The sequence below is a fragment of the Kogia breviceps genome, chromosome 7, assembly GCF_026419965.1.
Source record: "Kogia breviceps isolate mKogBre1 chromosome 7, mKogBre1 haplotype 1, whole genome shotgun sequence".
NCBI classification, from domain to species: Eukaryota; Metazoa; Chordata; class Mammalia; order Artiodactyla; family Physeteridae; genus Kogia; species Kogia breviceps.
In genome coordinates, this window is record NC_081316.1 from 120,094,775 (window position 1) to 120,119,931 (window position 25,157).

General features: G+C 51.2%; 1 protein-coding gene across 2 annotated transcripts in view; it reads right to left on the minus strand.

Moving 5' to 3' along the window:
- Window positions 1-25,157, minus strand: part of OPCML (opioid binding protein/cell adhesion molecule like) — a 1,097,554-nt gene that overhangs the window by 1,069,639 nt on the left and 2,758 nt on the right. For both annotated transcript variants that reach the window (XM_059067772.2, XM_067039351.1), the window contains exon 2: window positions 9,731-10,837. In XM_059067772.2, coding sequence (XP_058923755.1) covers window positions 9,731-9,791 — 61 coding nt within the window. In that variant the 5' untranslated portion in view covers window positions 9,792-10,837. The remainder of the gene's footprint in view (window positions 1-9,730; window positions 10,838-25,157) is intronic.

Sequence of the window (25,157 nt, forward strand, 5' to 3'; positions counted from 1 at the left end):
AAAAAAAAGCAGGAATATGAAATTAAAAAATAAATTAAAAAAAAAAAGAGTCTCGGAGAGGTCCAACCGTTCACCCAAAGCCACCCAGTTCACAAGTGCAGAGGCCAAGCCAGAGGCCGGGTCCCGCTTCCGCACTCTCCCACAGGGGATGGCAGAAGGGCTCAGCATCCACCATAAAAATAAGTAATATTTTATTTAAGTGTATTTGATGCATAATATTATACAATTACAGGTATACAATATACTGATTCACCATTTGTAAAGGTTACACTCCATTCATAGTTATTATAAAATATTGGCTCTATTCCCTGTGTTGTACAATATATCCTTGTACCTCATTTCACACCTAACAGTAAAACTAAATAAATGAAAGAAGAAAGAAAACAGTTGTCCAGGTCATAATAAAGAAGTGGTCCAATCTTCATGGACACTGTTGGGGGCAGTTGTAAGGCAGTGCCCTTTTATTCCCCCAAATCTCACCCTAAACGAAAGGAGGGGAGGGCCCATGAGGAAAAGATGCAGAATCCTGAGAGTGGCTTTCCCCATCCCTTCCCATCTGGGCTTCACCCAAAGAGGCATCCACCCCGGTGCCAAGTAAGACTGGGCACTGTCGTCTCTGTGGGATGAAGCCAGGGGACTCCCAAGGCAACTCCAGCTTCCCTTGGAGGCTGACGGGCTATTTCCATCTCCACACTCTCTCTTCCAGCATTCTTCTCCCTTCAAGGAGCTGGGGCTCCCTTGGCACCGGGCTCTTCAGAAGAAGCAGGTTGGCTCATTCAGAGAAGCAAAAGCTTCCTCAGGCCCATCTTCCTAGAAGGGAAATGCCCATAGGAGCCTGGCCCAAGCACGGTCACCAGAGCAGTCCTGTCTGCTCTGAACCTGAAGCCCTGCTTCCTGTTCTGCACTGTCCACAGCTCATCTGAGTTGATCTCTCGATTGTGCCCAGGCCCGCATGGTCCACCGTGAGGGCACAGCCGGGAGCCGGGAAGGGGGAGGACGGGCGTTCACCCACTATCACACGGAGCAACGTCGATGTACGGGGAGGTGCTGTGTACACTGTCAGCTACCGTTTCACCATGAATTGTTAATGTAACATTTATGGTATTTTCGGCGTGTATTTTCTCTTGGGTTTGATGGTCTGGGGATGATAAAAGCAGGTGCCTTTTGCAGTGTGTAGACCAAACAGGACAGGTTGACACGTACCTGGAGTTTGATATTGTACCACCCTGAGCATCTCCTTCTGCATATATCAAGGATCATTTGATTTCTAGAAGTCTCCCAGTTCATTTACAAAGCTCATTCAAAGTATGAGGATGCCTCTGAGGAGGACAGGCTTCTCTCTTGGTTCTGACCTGTCACCTTAATCCTTGGGTACCGGATACCGGGGAGTCACCCTGTTCCACACGCACCTTGTACACCAAGATGAGAGAGCTTCGGGGAAATAGTGCAGCCAAGGTTACAAGTCTATTTTCCAACAGGGGATCCGACAGGGAGGCGAAGCTCAGCTCAGCCCCTCGTGTGCTGAAATGACACCAGCTGGGCTATGAACACAGGTTACTGAAACTCCGTGTCGACATGTTGGTCGGGTCCCTGCTGACTATGGGACATTAGCTAAGATGCTGGACTCCCTATGCCTCAGTCTCCTCATCTGTAGAATGAAAGGAAGGGATGGACGATATCCAGCATCCCTTTCAGTCCCAAGGGCTCTGCTTTTCTACCTAAGTTAGTATGACTCACCCAGGTGCTGGTGGTCACGGGGAGGTCACGCATGCTCGTGACATCACAATAATATTTGTGAAAACGTTGCATCTTGGTGCCCTTAAATCAATCTAGAGTCCAATCAAAGCTTCTCTAAAATGCCTGGTTTCTTTCAGGAGCAAATATCCCTTGGCAAGATCCAGCAGATAACAAAGCTAGAACTCTCTGCAATCTCTTTGACAGATTGGGAAATGAATGATGCAATTTTAAGCTCCTACATTAGACCCCAAGAGGACACCAGTGAGATTATGAGACTTCAAGGAATGATGGGATTTCCAAAACAACTTATTTCTGGTTCTGGGCAAAATTACACCTGAGCTGGACGGATGGTGTGTAAGCAGGACACGGAGGACAGATCCTCTCCTCTGAGCCCCCAAAGGCACTGCTGCTGCTCACGGCGGGCTTCCTTTAGATTCGGTTCTTCGGACACATCTGGGGCACCTCTGACTTTCCTGCAGTGGCTCCACATCACCTGTGTCTCTCCAACCCAACACCACCAGGAGTTTCCCACCTGAGCCACTCTGGGGGCCTCAGCCCTTCCGAGTTTGCTCGCCTCTAATTCATTCTTCAAAATGCACAAGAACAAGTTCAATTATGAAAGGCAAGATCCTCACCCCCACTTATGTGCATGGCATCAGTGGGGTTCCATCACTTCTAGAATAAAGACCAAAATGACGGACATGAGCGTCCAGGGCTGCTGGCCTCATTGTGTAGCACACGCCTTTCCTCTACGCTCCAGCCAAGCAGGAGAACGTCCCCGGGTCCTTTCCGCTCCGGGGCCTCTTTCTGCACGTCCTCTTCACTCTGCCTCTTCCTGGGGTTTGGATAAGTCCTGCTCTTCATCCTTCAGACCTCAGCTCAACGGTCACTTTCTTGGGCAAGTGATCTTACCTCCGTGGCAAGTCAAGCCCTTCCTATGGGCAGCACAGACCTCTCCTCCCATAGATTTGTATCAGCTCTGACTTCCCTCCACAGGGACACATATTTGAGTCACTCAGTCTCTCCCGTGAGGCTGTGAACCTCTTTTTTTTTTAGAATGATCCTCTTTTAATTTTTTAAGTTTTTTTTTTTTTGATGTGGACCATTTTTTAAAAGTCTTTATTGAATTTGTTACAATATTGCTTCCGTTTTATGTTTTGGGTTTTTTTGGCCACGAGGTATGCGGGATCTTAGCTCCCCGACCAGGGGTCAATCCCGCACCCCCTGCGTTGGAAGGTGAAGTCTTAACCACTGGACCTCCAGGGAAGTCCCCAGGCTAGGCACCTCCTGCAAGCAGGGACCAGAAGACTTTTGTTCAGGCACTGCACTCCCAGTGCCTGAACAGTGCCTGCCGCAGAGCACTCACTCAAAAGACAACATCAGACAAGTGAACCTGCCTGGTACTTGTGGCATCATCGTCAGAGAGGAGCAAGGCAAGACCCCTGCTGTTCAGAAGCCCACAGCCATGAACAAGCAAGTCTGAAATCGGCTCAGCTATACGAAGTGACTCGGTATAAGGCACGAGAAGCTCTGTTTCCACTTCCTCGGATTTACTGAGCCCTTCTGACCTCACCCGTAGGAACATGAACCCGTTTAAGTGTCACTCGCTCAAGCATGACTCACCCTATGCTATCAGTGTCCTCCTGTCCCTACCCCAGCATCCTACCTCTTGTGGTCACAATTCCTCCTCGTATTGCTATAGCGTGTACTTGTTGGCACGGCAGGCACGACTCTAAATTTCTAATAACCGGGCCACTTCATCAGTACCCGGCATTGCTTAAACCTGTGAGCGATTTTGTTTCTTATGCAGCCGATGGCCCACATCAGGGCCCACGTCTGCGTTTACGGAGAGACTCTCACTCTCAGGTGTGTCTGTGGCGACACGCGACACGAAATCCAAAAGCACCATCTCCAGCTCTGAGCCGCCGCGTGCATATTTGGTTGGAAGCTCGGGGCTGGGGTTTACTGACAGGCGTGAACACTGGCATGAGTAATCTCTACGGCACCCTTCATACGTTCCCACCTCCCATGAGCAAAGCCTGTCCGTCCTCACCCTGCGGATGGGGAAGCTGATGGGCAGGCCAGCCCAGGCGCCCAGATGCCTGAGGAGTCAATGGATGGAACCGAACGACAGAACAGAGGAGCTGAGCCTTAGCACTCGTGTGAGCTGGGCTGGTCACCCGTGCATGTGTCCATCCATTCATCCGCTCACTTGTTCACCCCACAAACGCTCTGTGAGCACGTGTTCTATGCCCGTCACTGTGCTGGGCACCAAGGTCATGCGGGAGGACAAAACGGATGCGGCCCCTCAAGGTAGTCCGGGGAGGAAAGCGAGGCGTAACACAAAGAGTCACCGTAAAATATACGGGCCCACAGTGTCAGGGAGGAGGAAGCACTTGGCAGTAATGACGGAAACGAGCATCGAGAATGCTCTCCTGGGAAAGAGAAACTTAAGCTGAGCCCTGAAGGATGGAAAGGATACTTATCCAGAAACATCATGAAGGGAGGATCAGCGTTTTCCAAGCTCAGGCGGCCTCACAGGGCAAGCGCTTGGGGAAGGAGAGAGCACGGTGCGTTTGAGGGACCGACTCCCGAGCGATATGGAGCAGCAGCCAGGCTGTGGCCCGGGGACCGGGTTGAGAGCTTTGGACTCTATTCCAAAGGCAACCAGAAGTCTGCATAGGGCTTTAAGCAAAGGAAAGACTAGCTCAGCTCTGCCTATCTCATGATGTCTCTGAGAAGCAAGTGAGACCAAAGACAAATCTCCCAGGTAGACCACAAAGCACGATACTGTCTTTATGCTTGGTATAACCACTAAGCAAACTCCCAAGAGTGGTGAAAAGAGCGTTTGTAAATTCCCTACGAATAACTGTTCACGAACGACCACTCAGATTCAGAGCGTCTGTACCTTGAGATGTGCAATATGCTGGTTCTCCGGGGTTGGGTGTCAGCATGCCATTCGCCTGTCACTTACCATTTCCCGGGAACATGCCAGCAGCCACTCCAATCAACGGCCTGTGTCCCGGTGCACTGATGCATCTGGGCCTTTCGGGGGTGTCTCTGCACAGCATCTCTGCTCATTAAAGCAAAGTGCCTGCATCATAATGATAATGCCTTGCACTTATCCAGCGCATTGCCCAGGGGTGTCTCAAAGCCTTTGGCAAACATTTAATTTAGTTAGTCTAGTGACTGCAGGGGAGTCCCCAGCCTCTCAGCACCATGGGGTCTAGGCAGACAGACAGAGGTGCTGAGAAAGGAGTGCAAGGCCGGCCTCGCCCAGGCTCCGGGGCCCAAAGGTGGCAGGAGGATGAACGGGGTCCCCGCACCGCTGGGGCAGCGCTCCACACGCATGGCCGCGGCTGAGTGCGGTACAGGCCGCGCATAGGCCCGCTGCCACAGAGCCCGCGGGGAGAGCACCCGGGCTCGTGGCTACGGCAGGGAGCTCTGCAAGGGCAGACGCAAGTCTCGAGGGAGAGGCTACTTTCCTGAAGGGGCTGTGGGTGTGACTGTGAGGGCAGCTAAGCTCTGACTTGGACGCATCCGTGTGTGTGTGTGTGTGTGTGTGTGTGTGTGTGTGTGTGTGTGTGTGTGTGTGGACACGAGTTGAGGACAGTGAGGGGGGATGGGGGGATTGTATTCTCACACCTACAGGAAGGGAAGAGCAAGCACATTTGTCTTCAAGTTCATCTCTGGTTACAGGGTTTATTCCTGCCCATTCTCAGAATTACCTTCAGTCCCTCCCCGGGCCCTACAAGAACCTCCACCTCAGGGTGTAGATTTGAGTGGTGTAGAAATCTAGCAAATGAAACTATATCCTTGCCCCCCATGTTAGTGCCTCCCCACTTAAGGGAAAGGCGGAGGCAGCCAAGGCCTCCTGGGTTGAGAAGCAAAGTCTTAGTTTTCCATCAAGAGCATGACACGGCTCAAGGGGCAGATGTCACAGGGCCCGGAGCTTGGCACCTTTAGCGGGGTCAAAGGATTGGCAGAGGAGAGAGGTGCCGTCCCAAGGCGATGCCAGCCTGTCTCCTTCCTCCGAGTGCCCGCCCGGCCCCCGTGTCTGGAAGGTGCCACCCAGCATCTGGAGGTGCGAACACCCACCCCTACAGACAGCCGGGCTTGTTGGCAGCCACTGGCCATCTGTGGGCTGATGCTTGAGATCACCAACAGGAACAGCCAGGCTGGGCCATCCGTGTCTCCTCTCTCCCAGCCAGGCAGCAGCCCAGGGGCCCCCATCCAGTGAGCCTGGGACAGGACAGCCACAGCCCAGAGGCTGCAGGTGACAGCGCCCCTGGAGCACCGACCGTCCGAAGCTGAGGCACAAGCCCACGTGCAGCGCACCCGAAAATACTGCAGAGCAACGTCGGGACCAAAGGGCCGTGTGTGTCTGCTGCCCTCGTTTTCCACGCAGAGAAACCAGGGCCCAGGAAGCTCAAAGTCCATGGGCCTACGGAGTCAGGGTCCAGGGGCAGGAACACAGTGAATACTTCCCTGTTTTATGGACCTCTGTTCTTGAGGCAGGAGAGTACTGACTCACTGTACTATGTCTAATCAGAACCTGTATAAAGCCCTGTTGGATAAATGAAGGGGGAGATTGGACCGTTCGTTCCCAGCACTGTGATGATGACACATATAAGTGGGTATGGTCAGCCTTGCCTTCAGCCTGCTCCACCAGAAGGAATGCCCGCTCCCGTCCTGTGCGACACCCCCATTTCTGCCCTATGACTAGGAGACCAGGTTGGGTTTTTTTACATTCACCTTGTTATCACCTAATCTATGCTTTTGGCTACTCCAGGCAGGTGGAGATAAGAAGCGTATGCTGCTAGAACCCATTCTACAGATTGGTAGACTGAGGCCCAGGGGACACTCTGAGCCGACCAAAGCAACCTGAGGAGAAGGGGACAAACAGGAGGTAATGACTGCAATGTGGGAACAGAAGCCCTCCAGATCGGAGAGCCAACCCTCCCATCAGCGAGCTGGGCCCCCAGCTGGCATGACTCTATGCTCTGATTCAGAAACTGAGCCTTGGCCATCAAGACAGCAGCCCCCGTGCCCACCTCCATGCTGCCCCGCCATGTCTCAGGCTAGAGGGAAAAGGGCAGGCACAGATGGGTTTGGACTCGAATGCTGCAGGCCGTGGACAGGTTCTCAAGTACACGAAGTGGCCTGAGAGGGACCAGGGGTGTTTGTTAGCAACACATGTCTGAGGTGGGGTAGGGATTCTGCATTTTCATCTGCACCCCCAGCACTCTTCACCTCCTGCTTCCACAGGCTTGCTTCCCATCCCACTCCTCCCTCACAAAGCCCCCAGACCCACGGTCAGAAAGGCTCCCTGCACAGGCCCATCTCTCCTCCTGCCCGGGACCACAAAAGCCCTCCCCACTCTCGGCGCTCGGGGTCTCAGGAACATCTCAAGCCTGGAGTGACAATTAAACTGTCAACAGAGACCTCTCCCCGTCTTGGATGTGGGCTCATTATGGTTTCCACTTGTGACTGTCTTTCCCGTCCCAAAGATTCTGCCTAGAAAAGCAACTTATGGCCATCGGTCTCCCCCTGGCAGGCACCAGGCGACAACAACATTAGCCTTAAAATTATTCTGGGATAGAAACGTGTTTCACTGAGAAATAGGCTGCAGAGTGAAATGGCATCGAGGCCCAACCAGGTTAAGGTTACATTAGCCTCTGTCTTTAGAAGCAGGAAAAGTAAATGGCTAACGAGCTGGTATTAACCCTGATGGGAGGAAAAGCATCATTAGAAACAAAGGAGAAAAGTCTATAAACACATAATAAAGGAAGTAAAAGAGGGGAGGAAGAAGTCACAAGTAAGCCATTCGCTTGTCAGAACTTTAGGACACAGCCAGGTCCCGTTTCCTGCAGGGACCCTCCCGAGGTGATGCTTTCCTTTCCTCCGGGTACCTCCAAAGCCAACTTTCCTCCTCCGGCTGAGATGCTCGGGCCAGCTTCCAGCACAATTAGCAGGAAAGAGCAGCCCTCCAGCAGAAATGCCTTCCCCTCTGCTGATCTCATCCTGGTGAGGCCAAGGGGCTGGGGGCTGGGGGAGGCCATGCCCTGGAGCAGAGCCCGCTTCAGGTGCGGGTGCTTCCCCACCAGGGGAGAGGAGCCTGGGAGCTCTACAGCGAAGCATCACGGGGCTCCAGCTCTCTTCAGGGTGCACCGCAATGCAGCTCCAGCTCCTGGGGCTCGCTCCCTCCCCCCTTTGGAAGTGCAATGTTCTGATTCCACGAGAGGAGCCCAGACCCACCACCAACACCCCAAGGGGCTGAGTGCTGCTGTTCTGCCAGCTGTGCTTCAGCTCAGCAGGAGGACGAGGGCTGGGGGCCCAGAGCTGTCACCCAGGCCAGGGCTCACACCCACCGGAAAGTTTGGACCCTCACTCAGACCCAGAGCGCCCACCTGGTTCCCTCTACCAGGCTGGAGCAGGTACTGAGTGCCCTGCAGGCCTTCCCCTCTGAGCGGGTCCTGCTGAAACCCCCTCCCAGGCTTGAATCTGGGAGAAGAAGAGCAGCACTCCCCCACCCACTCTAACTTCTCAGCCTACAACAGACAGCCCGGAACGTGGTTATGCAGCGCCCATCTCTGCTAGAAAAAGTGCAATTTTAAAACAGCATTACAAAACGTTAAACGATGGATTTACTCCTGTTTTTTTTTTAGTCCATCCTCTTCTTCCTTATTCCCGATAAACTTTTCATTTTTCTGATTTCACTTTGGTAGCTTAGAAATACTTTGAGCTTTATGTTCTTAAAAACAAAAACCAAGTAATTCTGAATATAAAAATGTAAAATTGTGTGTTTTACCCATACAGGATATGTAAGGCTTAAGAATCTTATTATTTTTGTCTGTGTATATATGCACAGGATTTTAGGTTTAAGCTCATGTTTAACCAAATGCACGTCTCTCAATTTGGGGAAAAAAAAAAAAAAAAAGGAAAATTCTCACTGGGCTGGGGTTTAGGGTAGAAACCCCACAGACCCCTGGATGCTGCCAAAACCCTTAGAAGCATAACCCCATCCCTTCAGCATTGTTTGAAGGATGCCTGCAGGCATTCAGCTGTCTGCTTGTGAACACACGCATGCAATTATCAAACCTATTACAACGTGTTGGGTTTTGCAACACTTCCACTAAGCCTGTTCTGGCAGGATTGCAGCATCTTACCTGTGTCACTGCAAACAAGTAACTGCTGCGATAGGTGGACCACGTTTAAATGGCTCGGTAAGGTAGGGAAGGTGCTGAGGAGGACCAGGTAAACCCAGATTCCCACCCTTCCCCCATACGAACATTCCAAATTCTGTCGGGGACATTCACGTTTCAGATGCAGGAAGAAGGAGGGGGGAAACAGGATTCTGAATTTCAAAGGCACAATCTGCCCATTTGGTGGAAGGATAAAGAAAGGATGGAGGTGGCAGGGCTGTGTGAAGATGAGAAACGCAGGAGCAAAGGAGGAGGAAGGGGAGAGGAAGGGGCTGGAGAGAGAGTGAGGAGAGAGGGTGGTGTGGTGGGGGGGGTGAAGGAGGGAGGAGGGGAAGACGGACAGAGAGAAAGGAGGAGAGACAGAAAAACAGAGATGCCAGCAGATGCAGAGAGGAATCAGGATGTCCCCTCTCTCCTGCCGGTCCCAACAGAAGCAGAGAGAAGGATGTATCCCTGGGAGTTTAAGACCCTCTTCTCCTACCCCTGGGACCACAACTGGTTAAAGCCAGCCGGCAGCTTGCACAGCAACTGCAGTGCCTCACAGCAGGTGCACATCTCGAACCCAGCTCACCAGAGCCACTGCCTGGAAGGAGAGCGAACCCCCAAACCCAAGCTGCAAGCACCCGTGAGTGCAGGAGCGGGGAGCTAAGCCGTGTGTGCCCTGCGAGCCCAGCTCTCCCCACACACGCAGCTCACACTCCCTGCTCCTCCCAGGCTCCCCTTCCCCTTCCCTCCTGCTCGAACCGCCGCCGGGGTGGGCGGGGGGAGCCGAGACCCCTGGTGGGTACCTGGGATGAAGAGCAGGGCAGTCGTCACGGAGAAGACAATCCAGCAGGCGGGGTGGTGCATCTTGAGGCTGCGGTGTCCCCGCGGCTGGGCCGCTGCCGCTGCTGCCGCTGCCGCCTTCCTCTGTGCTGAATTCTGAGCAGGTTTAAATCCAATGTTTGCAAAGGGCGGGGGACAGCAGAAGAGAGGGAGCAGGCAGGCAGCGTCTCGGGTGTTTCTTGCAGACACACAACTGGCGGGCACCACCAGCGCCAACCTGCGCGGGGCGCGGAGCAGACCTCCTCCAAGGCTCGCATTGGCTCCACTCTCCTGAGCGACACGCGGGCACTCTCCGGCGGGGAGGCTGGGCTCTGGGGAGCTCCAGTCTGCCCAGGCTCGCCCTCGCCCGGAGCACGCGTGTGCACTGCTCTCTGGGGCAGGTGCCAGCGCGCAGGGCTTCCTTCCGTGGGCAGTGGAGGGGCTGGGGCAGCGAGGACCTCACAGAGCAGGGCTCAGCGCGCGACGAGAAAGGCAGCGTGGCCAAACCTGTGCCAGCTCCTCACCATCTTTCCTCCTCCTGGTCTCCGGGCCAGGAGGGCAGGAGCCGTGGCCCACGGGGGCTGCTCACTCGGATGTTTAAATCGGAAACAGTTCAGTTCTCCCAGCAGGAAGATGGGCGCGTTAGGGTTTTTTCCACCAGGGACGCACAGAGAATTGGCCGAGTTCCCCACAATTAGAGCACCCTCAAGCTCTCCCTAGACTAGATGCCCCAGACGCCGCAACAACTGCTGTGACTGCAGCACAGGCGGGGTGCGTTCGGACGAGACGGCAAGGAGGCAGGAACCAGCTGAAGTCATGGGACATCTCCAAGGTGACAAGGCCGCGGAAGGAACCTGTGGCTTTCTGTCCTCCGTCCTGGCTTCTCCTGTTCACAGCCCAGTCGGCCCTTCCCCTGGAAGAGCAGCTCACATGGATGGCATTCTGGGTGTGCCGTGCGGCAGATTTCCTCCTGCTCCACACCTGCTCTAAGGAAGGCCTGCAGCACCCACCAGGCCCGCCGGCCCCCCATGGGCTGCGTCCTCTGCTTGCTGAGGAGGTGCCCTCTGATGGATCCGCTCAGGGTTGAGGATCTGTGAAAAGAACAGCAGGGGGTATTATAGAAGGGGCTGGGCACACAGGGCGCAACTATTTCTGTCCCAGGGTGTCCTCCCAAGACCCCACGGTGGCTTGGACTCTCCCCCAGCTCAGTGTGTGCGCCAGGGGCAGGTGAGTGACCGACCCTATGGGAGACAGTATTCCCTCCCCTTCACCACAATCGCTAACGTTTTCCCAAGTGCCTGCGTGGGCACGCATTCACAGTTACCATCTTAGCTCATCCTCACCATAGCTCCACCGCGTAGCAACACTACTGCTGGACTTCAGTAGGCTGAAACTCAAAGTTCAGAGAGGTTCAGCAACTGGCTAAAGGCCACACAGCTAAGAGGGTCAGCATTCAAACCCAGAGCTGTCCTAAACCCAAAACCTCACAGTTGCCATTAAGCAGCTATGCCTACCACCAATTGCCAGGGAGTTATTTTGGTCTCAGTGCCTCCATTTCTATAAAATTAAGACTATTTCCTTTTAAAGAAGTAAAACAATCAATTACTTCCCTCCTTATTAACAAGTCTGAAAGGTTTTCTATCCTATGGTGATAGTATCATCACCTGGCACTTACAAAGTACTTAAAGTCCTTTTTGGTACGCGGGCCTCTCACTGTTGTGGCCTCTCCCGTTGCGGAGCACAGGCTCCGGACGCGCAGGCTCAGCGGCCATGGCTCACGGGCCCAGCCGCTCCGCGGCACGTGGGATCCTCCCGGACCGGGGCACGAACCCGCGTCCCCTGCATCGGCAGGCGGACTCCCAACCACTGCGCCACCAGGGAAGCCCTTAAAGTCCTTTTTTAAAGGCTGGGAATATAAAGAACGTACTTGGCTCTTGTCTGAAAAGGGTATACAATATATTTGCACAGACCATAGAAAAATTAACATATTTTTGACTCTACATAAAAGATACTAGGACATATACATACTAAGTATTAAAGTCAGATTCTACAGAGCCAGTAGTTGCAAACATGTCATTCACAAGCAAATTCACGTGTGAGTTCTTGAACAAAGCCAGAATCCTATTCATCAGTCACTGGTGGCTAAATCTGCAGGACAGAACTAGCTTGAGGTGGATGCAGGATCAGGTGGGCCATTGAAATGAGATGGGTGCCCCAGGGAGGGGAAACAACACACAGGCCAAAACCGTTTGGGGAAAAATGGGGAGAGGACCTGGGGGAGTAGGTGGAAGGCAGAGTGGAAAAGGCCTTGAATTCTAAACCAACAATATTTAGAAATTCCCTATTGCTGCTGGAAAAAAATAATTTCATTTTAAGCAGGGAGTGCTACAAACAAACGAGAAATAATTTACTGATTTTAATGTGTGTAGAGTGCACGGCATGGGATGAGGCAGGAGTACTTGTTGGTGGGTCATCCCAGATTTGACGGACCTGGGACAAGGTCGTAGTAGTGGAAGAGGAAAAGCAGGGGCCAGGGGAAAAGGGCAGAATTAGTAGGGCTTGGTGACTGATAGCTTCATACAAATAACAGACATCATTTCTGCACCCTCTGGGGACCACGGTTTTCTCAAATATCATCATATTTTATTCCTAGCCTTGTCTCCCAAGAAGGTATAATTACACCTTTTTTGTGAGATAAGGAAACTGAGATTCAGAGCAGTTAGGTGATTTATCCAAGGTCACACAGCTAGCTAGTAACAGCCAAAATTCAAACCCAGGTTTTCCTATTTTTCAAAGTGAATGCCTCCCTAAAAAGAAATGATTAATGTCAAGCACTGTCACTTTTATCCACGAGCCAGGTCCTCTGTCTTTGGCCTACAGATCCCGTATTTATCTTCTCAACCAGCCAGTGTAGTAGGTACTACTAGCCACGTGGTACTCAAAGACTTTAAATGACCCCCCAGCGCTGCAGAGGGTGTGCGCACGGAGGCCCCGTTTGAGCCCAGGCCTGCCATCCCCACCAGGGCTGTACCTCGGGGGGAGCATCCATGGCTCCTGCACCCAAGCATGCACTCAACACGCTTCCCTGAGCCCCAAGGGTGTGCTGTGTCCCAATAGGCTCCAATGGCACAGCCTCTGGCTCTTCTCGGGAAGGACACACACGCAACCCCTCGGTGAGCTGATGGGGGACGGGAATCAACCTTTCTCAGCCTCTTGGACCCGACACAATGCTGGGCGCTCCGTGCATATTTTCTCTGATTCCAACCCATCCTTCACTGCTCTCCTCCCTCCACAGGTGCAGACGCACACCAGGGCAGAGAAAACCAAGTGCCTTCTCCAAGGCTACAAAGTGGCAGAGAACCCAGGTCTTTCTTACTCCAAAGTTTATGTTCTTTCTCTATTTCCCATCAATTATATTTGTGTTTTAAAAACATCCCATTTGGGGACTTCCCTGGTGGCTCAGTGGTTGGGAATCCACCTGACAATGCAGGGGACACAGGTTCGAACCCTGGTCCAGGAAGATCCCACGTGCTGCGGAGCAACAAAGCCCGTGTGCCACAACTGCTGAGCCTGTGCTCTGGAGCCCGTGAGCCACAACTGCTGAGCCTGCATGCCACAACTACTGAAGCCCGTGCACCTACAGCCCGTGCTCCGCAACAGAAGCCACCACCATAAGAAGCCCGCGCACCGCGATGAAGAGTAGCCCCCACTCGACGCAGCTAAAGCCCACATGCAGTAATGAATAGCCAATGCAGCCAAAAATAAATATGTAAGTAAAATTGATTCTTTAAAAAAAAAAATCCCATTTCTTCAACCAAACTATCCCCCCCACACACACACACACACGCACACCCTGCACTTTTAATTAAATTCACGTTTAACAAACATCAACATATAACAAGAAATATTTTAGTTTTTAAAATTTGTATGCCTAATAAAATCTTTCTTAAGGAAAACATAAATATGTATTTTTTACTGATCAATTCTTCTAGGTCTATTAAACGATTAAAATATGTCTCTTATTTAAAGAAAAAGTAGAAGGAGAAATGTATAAATACATATTTAATCAATAGATGGCACCAACTCTGAAGAGATATTACGGTCTACTAGGTCTGTTTAAACACCTTAAAAAATACAAATACAAATAAAAATGCTTCAGTGCATATTTACTAGGGGGACTGTTCTCTTCTCTGAGGTAAATAACATGCAATTTTATACCTTCTATGAATCTTTTTTTCACTCCCTCTAAAGCAAACAAAATCATGAAAACTGTATTTAAATAGCAGTAAGGTAGGGGAACAACCCAACCGAAACCAGGCAATTGTGTGGCGAGGCTGGCTGTCACACTTTCACTCCTGCATACCTACGTGTCTTTCCTCTGGACCAGGGAGAGTTGCCAGGCCACCCTCTTCAGACAGAGTGACGGCTCCTTAGAGCTGGATGGGCAACAGGGAAAGCCGGGTCAGGGTCGTCCTCGCCCCAGAGACAGTCCTGGGTCCCCAGCCTGCCTCTTTCCCTACTGGCATTAGGACGCTGGGTAAGGAATCCAAGGACTCCCTCTGATCTACATTTTAAAAATATTTATACAAAAGACCACGTGGGTGAAGAGACTGCCTTTTGGTACTTCGTATATTCATTCATTGATCCGTAGAATAAGCATTCATCGTGTACCTACTATGAGCCAGGTACATACCTACTGTGTGTGACATAATGGAGAAGTAATACAGAGCAAGCTAGAAGCCTGAAACTCACCCACCCACCCTGAAACTCATCATGTCACTGATTACATGTGTGATAAGTGATGTAGGCCGACGGGAAAGCACAAAACAAAGACAGTAGCACACCTGAAGGGGGCAGGTGGAGGTGGTAGGGAGGCTGCCTGAGGGGTGATCTCTAGGCTGGCCTGGGGTGGGACTGGCCAGGAGCAGGGACCCCAGACTGCTCTGCACAGAAAGCACGGCCTAAGCCGAAGCCCTAAGGCAGGGAAGCGACCTGCGGGACACCGAAGGCTCTTCAAGCAATTTCTGTTTACCAACTTTATGCTGAAATCAGCGGGTAAACAGCCAGAAGATGACGGATCAGTGCACTTGGAGCCCAACGAAGGGACAGGAAGGATGGAGTTTTAGATATTGTAACACTGGGTTTTCTTCCCGTAAAAAAATAAAAAAGGAAGGAAGATAAAATACTACAGATTAAAATCTGACTCCGCCACGTTAGCTCTAAATATTCCAGATTGAACTGGAGCCTCCTGGGCTCTGATCCCTGAGAGCAAGTTGAAGACTCTAGAAGGCACATGAACTCCTTCAAACCACAAGGTGCCATTTAGCTCAAAGGAGCAAGAGTTTATGAAGTGACGGGTTCATGGCCAGAAGAGTAACCCTGCTTCTGAGGCCCAGGGACCCACTCACGGCGGGTGTCTCACCTCTGGTCTCACTCTTCATCTACTCCTATGCGTCCCCAAACTTCTAATATGTCCACAGAATAGCTCGGTCATGCCCATGACAGTTTTAACAATAAATACCGCTTTTGAAACACCCACGGTGTGTCAGTTCCCTGCTTGGTGGCTGATAGTATGAATGGCTCCCACGAATAGAGCTCCTCACAGGTCTCAGACACCTCAGCAAGGGCGTCCCTGGGCCCCAGGGAATAGGCAGAAGTGAGACTCGCACCCAGAGCTGACTCCAAAGCCTGAAGCCCTTCTGTCCTCTGATGTACTCACATGAAGCCTTTATAAAGAGTTACGGGCTTCCCTGGTGGTGCAGTGGTTAAGAATCCGCCTGCCAATGCAGGGGACATGGGTTCGAGCCCTGGTCCGGGAGGATCCCACATGCCGTGGAGCAACTAAGCCCGTGTGCCACAACTACTGAAGCCCGCGCACCCAGAGCCCGTGCTCTGCGACAAAAGAAGCCACCACAATGAGAAGCCCGCGCACCGCAACAAAGAGCAGCCACAGCTCACTGCAACTAGAGAAAGCCCGTGTGCAGCAACGAAGACCCAACACAGCCAAAAATAAAATTAATTAATTATTTAAATTTTTTAAAAATCCTATGCTTAAAAAAAGATTTACTATGCAGCTGCCAGCATCGCACATTATTTTTATTTAAAAAACTTTAATCAAAATAATACATGACGATAAACAAGGATTTACTGTATAGCATAGGGAACTATATTCAATATCTTGTCATAAATTATGACGGAAAAGAATTTTTTTAAGTATATACATATATATACACGTATGTATAACCAAAGCACTGTGCTATATACACTTGAAACTAACACAACATTGTAAATCAACTGCATTCCAATACCAAAAATAATAATAACACGACATACGTGTTTTTTCAAGTTACCAGGACTAAAAGCTCATGATTGAAAACTGCATTCCAAATGCCATTCCTTAGAAGCAACCACTTTCATCTCTTTTAGCTGTTTTGTCTGCTATTTGCTTCCTTATTTCTTTTTAAAAATGTGCTTATCCTGCTATTTCTTGATTTAACAATTTTACCAATTATCCAGCGACTTCCTACTAGAGAAGGTGAAGGTTCAGCCCTGATCACCACCCCCTACCCTGCTTCTCCCTCCACCAACCCAGTATAAATGTCATGATTTTCAACTATATCAATTTTTAGCATTGATATTGTTCTGATTATTTGTCTTTCTAGTACAACTTTTTGCTTTCCCCAGAAATATTTCCCTTTTTGTTTCATTTGTTCAGTCTTCTATGGACCTATTGTTAAATCTCCCCAAACTCCCTGTAGAATTCTAAAATTCGTCTAGTAATTTATAGGCACCATGTTTTAAAGGCATTCCTTCTGGACCTTCTGTTCCCTGGTCCTAAGAGCTTACAGAACCCCGTGTCTCTCTCCTGTTGTCTGGGTCTAGGTTTTCTTCTACTTGGTGTTCCTCCTTGTTTGAATATAACAAATCTCTTAACAGTCTGCTGGGAAAGCATACATAGGTGGTCATTCGGGCAGGGACCTTGTTTATTTGAAAATGGCTTTATTCTAATCTCACTCAACTTTATATATATAGTTAATTCAGCTGCAAATAGAATTCTAGGTTTAAAACCAATATTGTCTCCAAATGCTGAAAAGCCATTTCTCAGTTCTCTTCTAAGCTTAAGCATAATTGCTGAAAAGTCTGATGAATGTCAATTTGTATTTTTTTGTATGTGAAATGGCTCTATTTTCTCTCAGTAAACACTGAGGGTGTTCTCTTTACCCATGGCTGCCCGAAATTTCACAAAGATGTTTCCTAAGGTGGGTCTCTCTTCTTTCATTGTGTCAGGCACTCAATATACTCTTTCAATACAGAAAATTCATGTTCTCCAATTCTGGGATTTTAAAAATTTTTTGGTATTGTGTCTTTGAAATTTTTCTCTCCTCTATATTATTCATTCTTTGTGGAATTCTTATTAAATGGATGTTAATCTTCTGGATTAGTTCCCTAATTTTCTTATATTTTCTCTTTTCATTTATCAAGATGTCCTTGGTTTTAACTTCCAGTTCTCTTACTGCTTTTTTAAAAAATTCTGTTACAAATTATTAGTTTCCCTCTGTCTTCTTGGGGTCTGATTTTTTATAGCGCCTGACCTTGTTCCCTGTGTACCGTATCTTCCCGTACCTCCCCGAGGATGTCAGTCATAGCTTCCGAAGTTCCCCTGGGCAGCAGCTCAGGCTCCATTCCCTCCGAGCCCTTTTATTCTGCTCATTTGTTTTCATCTTTGCCTTTCCTGCAGGGAAGCCTCCTCAACTGTCTGGTGATCTTTGGCCTTCCTTGCATATTTGGGAGCAAAATAATAAAAGCCTGACTGGAATCTCTGTGTATATCAATGGAGTTTATCTACCTGTGGACCCTTTAAAGATGAAGAGGCCGGAACTGGCCACTGGCCTTGGGACCATCCCCCCCCCCATGTTAGTCACGTGTCTCTTTTTGCCTCGAGCTGGAGGCGTTCCCCATTCTCCTGCCAGGGGTTAAAGTCCTGGCTTCCCGCGTCCTGAGGAAGGCCGGGGGGCTTCTCCACTCAGGGTGGGGACCCTCCGCCTCTCTGCTTGCAGGGGGACCCTCAGCTCTCTTTTGGGGCTGAGCCCGGAGCTTTCTTCTTCAGTTCCTTCAAAAAACAGACTTCCCACTCAGGCAGAAGTGGGGAAGCAGAGAATTCTGGAGTGGGAGCGTCTGACACAGACTTTGACCCACGCTGTGTCTTTGGCGCCTCCCCATTTCTGCCGCCCACAGAAACCACGGCTGTCCTTCCTGGGCCTCCTGGTTCCGTGGGTGGCACACCGCAGGGTTCTAGCTACCGCTTCCCTCCGCAGATCCTCACACCTCAGCCTTCTTTACTCCACGGAATCACCTGCCATTCGTTTTATTCTTTCTCAAAGAAAAGTTCACACCCACTTTTATTTCCTCTTCCAATTTTTTTTTTTTTGTATTTGGGGTTTATACCTTGTTTACGCTCGGCTACCATCTCTGTGGGGTTTGGAAGACACTGGAGGCCAAGAGGGAGGCTGGCCCTCTGTGATGGACTGCGCTTAGTGCCTGCAGGCAGGGAAGGTCACACACCACTCTCCGACACCTGGTGCATCGGGCTGTTTACAGAATCAGTGTGTCCCAAGAGACCAAAAGTCAAGGGAGACACCAGGACAAGAAGGCACATCTCCTAACAGGGAGCCTCTCCCGTCGGCCAATCCAACAATGAACGTCCAGTGCAACGGTTACTACTGTTCTTCTTGTTGTTTCCAATCGGATAAGCATCACCCTAGTTCATATACAGCCCAGAAACTGGCTAGATTTGCTCAAGACCATATCTTGCCCAATCTCACATCATCATAAAGCCTTCTACTTAGAAATGACTAATCAAATGTTAGCCAATTATTAAAGAAAATGGCATCTGATTTTCACCTAAGTAGCAATTGTGGTTTTCTTCCAGAACAGCTTTTGAGCAAGAGTGGAAATGTCCTAGGCGGTAAGGGAGAAAAGCTATCGCCCCTTTCGGAAGTGGAGTACAGGAAGACGGGAGGACGCCCGCGGCCAAACGTCCATCGTCTTCTCGCCAGATGTGCCCCCCCTCCCTGCCCCCCTGCTCTCCCTATCCCATTTCCTGTCCTCCCCCGCCCCTGCGCTCCTCGCCGGATAAAAAGGCTACTCTTCTCTCCTTGACATCTTTTGGGGCTGTGAATACTCGTCTATTGATTTGCATTTGGAGGAAGAAAAAGAGAAGGGGGGGGAAGAAAAGAGAAACACAGAGTCACACATTGCCTGACTTCATGGCTACCAGGGGGCCATGTTCAGGCAATGGCGGAGAATTCTAACTGGGCCTCTTTCCACCCCCCAGCTCCACCCGCCTCTGCATCACGCGGGGCCAGCTGCTGCTCCGGCCCCGCCCAGCCCGGAGCCCACGTGCTGGTGCTGGAGGGTCCGGCACAGAGGCTGCATCTCAGTCACCACCCCTCCTCCACCGATGGGCTCAGGCGGGGCTGACACTGACCCTTTGTGTGAGGCTCAAGGCCCAAGGAACTGTTCCTGCAGGACAGGCGCTCAGAAGAGGCCAGAGGCCTCGTTAGCAAAGGCCGGCCTGGAGACCACGTGGCAACGCTTCTGCTCGTCACCACTTTAAAATAAAGCCCAAGTAATGAAAGAGCACACAGCTAGGAGCCATACGCCTAGGTGACAGGCTAGCTTCTGACATTTCTGGCCATGAGACACTTAATCCCGCGTTCATCCCTTCCGGGAGGCCACAGGCAGGCACCACGGGGAAGGCCTGTTCTCTAAGGGACCACACCCAGCGCCGGGCACCCGTCCATGACTGCACAGAGACATGGGCTGGCTCTGCCGGGGGCTGGGAGCTCATCCTCCGTGGGGCAATATTTCAACCCAAAATGTGTCTTTCTACGTGGAAAATTAAGTCGGTGTCTCACTGTGGGCCCTGTTAGCTTATTTTCAAGTGACGTTTGCTGAGCGTTTAATTGGCACTGTTGCACACAACAGGAAGCTGGGTCCAAACAGAAGACTGAGTCCCTGCAGAAGGGGCCATGGCCCTGCCATCCTGCTCTGCAGGCCCAGGGAAGCGAGAGAGCAGATGAGCCACGTGTGGGAAAACCGTCAGAAAACGATAACCAGTCTTACAAATGCCCGGGGCTATTGTTGCTGCAGCGGATATTAGATTCTCTAGGCCCGGCCAAATCTAAGAATGCACTTACTATTAGCCAGAGATGTTGGGGCCATTTAAATGAATCAGCAGGCACAGTGTTTTAAATAATCCCGGCTTTGGTTCAGTCCACACGCACGCCTTTTAAAATGGAAACACCGGACCGAGCAGTAATGACAGGGAAAAACAAACTCAAGCTCTGTCTGTTTGGCCTGGAAACTGTGGATCGCCTGAGACTGAAATGACTCTGATTTCCCTCCTCAGCAGAAGGCTGACTAACTTTACAGCAGAACTGCAGCACTTAGGAGATGTCCTCCTGCAAAATTAGATTCTTCAAGCTTCGCTAGGTACCTTCGCTAGGTACCTGTGTTTGACACACTCAGTTCTGCTTTCAGCGTCTCCTTGAAGGACATAAGAGCCTCTGAGGCCCCGGAAGTCCAGCTGAACCAAGGCCCCACACGTCACGATGCTCGCCTGTAGATGCCCCCGCTCAGAGGGCCGTGCTGTGTCCCCGGGAGGGCATATCGTGAACTAAGCGCTCTTGCTATTTTTCTGCTGAGGGACATGCCGAGTGTTCCCCAGAATGAACGATTCTCCCCCAAATCTTTGCCGTGGCTGGGACATGGAGCTGCTAAGTGAGAGGCCAGGGCTGAGGAGAAGGCCGCGTGGACTTTGCTGGGGCACCTGGCACAGCGTCTCCCTGGCTAGCGCCTCCTTCGTCATCTTCCACGTAAACTAGGCGGGCGCCTCGGCACTTCCACCGACAAAGGTTTTGAATTCGCCAGGGAAATCAGGCCTGTGGCCTCGGCAACCCTGGAGCACGGAGAATGATTAAGCCCACAGATTTCAGTGACCTCCTTCCAGGATGTGTCTCTCGTTGCCTGACGTTAATATGTCTAGAGCCTCCTTAAATGCATGTGTTCTTATCTGAAATGTGTGGCTGGAGAAAATCACTTCATTAATATGTGGGAAAACACCAAATCAGGGGTCAGGGAATCCGCTGTTGCCGCTAAATGCACAAAGTGGCCTGTGCACAGTGTTCCCAAGTCCCCCAGCAGCTACGCGGGACTCCCCAGGGCCACCAGATGCTCACTCACAGACTGCTTCCTCGTGTCCCTTTAGGAACCACCCGCTGTCACAGCTCCACCCTAGACGGTTCCAAGGTCCTCGAAAGGCTGCTTTCCACCCCCAGCATGTCAGCTTTTTCAGGTAGAACTCAGCTAGTGCAGCCTTTGCTGGGAACCGCCAGCTCCAGGGTCCGCGCTGAGGGGCACAGAGTGGGACACGATGGGCAGCATGGGGTCCAGACATGCGGGAAGGCCCGCTGGCCCTGGTCTCCCGGCCGTGACATCCTGGCCACGATCTCAGGGCGTCAGGGGCTCGTGATGCTGGCACTCCGACTCTGACAGCAAAGTGAGCGGCTCCCGTCGGCGTTTATGGACCAACTCCCTCATGCTGCACCCAATACTGGGCACGTGACACGCAATGGAAAGCAGAGCCTCGGGCCTCCTGAGTCTAAAACCTGGAGGCAGGCAAAGACTTCTGTCAAATGATCACAGCCAGAGATGTTGATTATTAATAGCGCTGGTTGCCTTGAACGAGGAGCACTGTATCGAGAGGAGGGATGGGAGTGTGACGGGCTCGACAGCCCGGGGAGGGCTTCCCTGGGGAGCAGACGTTTCATCTGAGCCCTGAAGGATGAGAAGGCCTTCAAGTTAGGGCAGGGGGTCCCAGGGAGAGCAAACAGCAGCTGTGGGAAATGACCACATATCCTTAATGAACTGGAAGACAGCCCAGGTGGCCAGAGCACAGAGTGAGTGGGCCTGTGGAACAGAGGAGCTGGGGGATGAGAGGGGCCAGATCAGGTGGAGACCTAGAGCCTCTGCAGAGCCGCCCTGTCTTCACCCCCAGAGCGGTGGGGGCCACGGGAGGTTTCTAGATTGGCGGGGGGACATGCAGGACCACTCTGCACGCGGCACTCAGAGTGGGTTGGAAGACACCAAGCATGGGCATGGCCAGTTAGAAGTAGGGGCTCAGGGACTTCCCTGGTGGTCCAGTGGTAAAGAGTCCGTCCTGCAACGCAGGGGATGTGGGTTCTATCCCTGGTCAGGGAACCAGGATCCTGCGTGTCGCAGGGCAACTAAGCCCGCGCGCCACAACTAGAGAGCCCGCGTGTCTCAACTAGAGAGCTCATGTGCCACAAACTACAGAGCCCACACGCCCTGGAGCCCGCACGTCACAACTAGACAAAGAAAACATGGATGCCGCCACTAGAGAGAAGCCCATGCGCCGCAACGAAAGACCCCGCGTGCCGCAACTAAGACCTGATGCAGCCCAAAATAAATTAAATAAATGGTAAGTAATTCTTTTAAAAAAAGAAAAAAGGAGAGGGGGTCCAGGCGGGCACGAGAGGAGCTCTGTCTACAGTCCTAGACGATGGTGATGGATGTGGACGCCCCCAGGGTGACAGTGGAGGTTTTTAGCAGATGGGACCCACGGGACTCGGTGGAGACGGGGACAAGCCAGGGGAGTTCTCACAACTGACGCCTAGGCTCCCAGTTGTGTTTCTCGATGGACAGCATGGCAATGACTGAGGCAGGATTCACCGGATTCAGGGCCGGTGTAGGGGAGCAGCGAGGATTAAGAGAGCAGGTATGGGTTCAGCTGAGAAAGCGGAACAATGGCCCAGCTGGTAGGTAGTTCCAGAGCCGGACTAGCTGGGTTCTAACCCCACATCCACTGCTCACGGGCAGTGGGATCAGAACTCTCTGCTCAACTGCCTGAAGCAGCCCCACCCACCTCGTACAGTGGACCTGAAGCTCAAATGAGAAAATCTACATACAGCTGTTAGCACAGGGCCCGGCACCTGTAAGAGCTCAATACTTGGTCACTAGGGTGATTATTTGGGGCAAACTGTGCTGCAGTTACATGTGAGACGTCCAAGAGGGGACATCGCTTCAGAATTTAAATATACAAACTTGCAGCTCAGAGCAGAGCTTTTGACTAAGGATGTCCCAGTGCAGGTGGTGATTCGTGGTATCTGTTCCTTCAGGCTCACGGAATGGAAACTTCTGCCTCCCCAGGAAAAGTATCGGAGAAGAAGCTGCCGTCTTTGCTTCACTTCTCGCTGTTTGTTTTTCACCCACGTAGGGATACAACTGACCCATCTGGGGACTTCCCTGGTGGTCCAATGGTAAAGAATCCGCCTTCCAATGCAGGGGACGCGGGTTCGACCCCTGGTCGGGGAACTAGGATCCCACATGCCGCAGGGCAACCGAGCTCACGCGCCACAATTACTGAGCTCGCGCGCCTCAACTAGAGCCCGCGTGCCACAAACTACAGAGCCCATGCAGTCTGGAACCTGTGTGCCACGACTAGAGAGAAACCTGCACCCCACGATGAAGATCGCACATGCCTCAACAAAGATCCTGCGTGCCACAACTAAGACCCGACGCCACCAAAAATAAATGAAATAGATAAAAAATAAATCTTTCAAAAAAAACAAAGATTGATTTATCTGACTAGGGAGAAGACAAAGGTGTGGCACGTCTGTGTCCTTGTTTCTTTACTGGGCAGGGTTAATGTATTTCTGGCCTCTGCTTATATGCATTCGTCTTCCCTCCCTCTCTCCATTTCTCTCTTTCCCTTTTTTGCCTTAAAAGGACTACCTGTGGTTTGTGTGTGTTTTCCTTTCTGTTCCTTCCGCCTCTACATGCCTAGCCCCCCGGCAGGTCCTGTCTCTGCAAGGGGAGGCCTACAGCTCCAGTTGACAAATTACTCTGCCTGTGGCTGAGTGAACAAAACCGACTGGGAGACAGACGGGTAAAAAGTGAGGAGCTCATTTTGGACTTGACTCAAGACTTCAGCCTGCAACTCAGCTTCACCCGCAATAAAATGGAGAGTTTGATGCCTGCTTGACGTTGTATTTCTCAGTTGGTTCAGGCCTTGGTGGAAGAGAGAAATGATCAACTGTACCTGTTAATCCCAACAGGAATTGAAGTGATTGCTGATGTCTATGAGATAATCTCAGGAAAACAGACAGAGATAAGAGGAGCTGGAACTGAGTCTGAAAAAAACGCTTGCTAACGTCCTGGCTAAAGAAGGACTAGCCCGGGACAAGGGGAGGCGGATGAAGATAGAAGCAGGTCATCAATGCAAGAGGTGAAGGACTCTGCAGAAGGCGTGGCCAGCAGTGCGGAAGGGGCACCAGGAAACAGGGCACACGGTCGGCAACATTTTTCTATTAGATGGTTTTCAGGACGGTTGTTAATTGCCTTGGTGAAAATTCTTTTGTAAAACAAAGGGATAGAAGCCAGGCTACTGTGGGTCAGGGCGTGAGTGGAAGGCAAGGAAAAAGAGAAAGCATATAAAGGCAACTTTGCAAGAAATGTAGCTCTCAAAAGGCAGAGCAAGATACAGTGGAAATGAATCTCCCATCTAGGTCTCTGTGCCAGGAAACCCCAAATCTGCACTTCACAGCTGGCTTGGAGGAGCTCGGCTGTGTGTATGTAACTCCCCCCACCCCACGCTCTCTGTTTAATCACTGCTTCATAGGAACAATGCTCACAGGCTCTTTTTTTTTCCTCTCAAGACCGGGTTGAAACATATCACTTATAAAAAGGAACAGCCCAACTCAATGGATTCATTTGACCGTGAGGTCCGTCCCCCGAAATACGAATTGGGCCATATTGTCTTTTCCGGGCAAGGATCGAGAGTCATCCCTCTGCCAGGGATGTTACAGCACCTGGTGTCCTTCCCGTCAGGGCACATATCACAAGGTACAGACATCATTTCTTTACCTGTCTGTATGTAACCACCCCCAGCTGGTAAACTTCTCTAGGGCAGGGATTCAATCATTCTCACTTGTCTCACGTGGTAGGAACTCAATAAGTGACTGTAAAGTAATCCAGAAGCGGGCAGCATCCCGCGCCACGCCTGTGGTGATATCTGTTGACAAAATTGGATTTCTGTGTTGGACACGAACCAAAAGAGACTAAAGAGGCGTGATGACTAAGTGCAATATGGTGTCCTGGATGGGATCCTGGAACAAAAGAAGGAAATTAGTGGGAAAACTGGTAAATGCCCTCAGGGCACCTGGCGTGAGGCACTGGACCCTAATTACTTGTACCCAGCGCTCTCCATTTCTTCGAAAGAGCTGGGAGGTAGAACCCTCTGCTTTGAAGCAGTTGAGCACAAGGGTATGGAAAGGTCAAATGATTATTAGACACTCGTGCCTCCTTGCGAAACAAGTTAGCCTTCCTCAC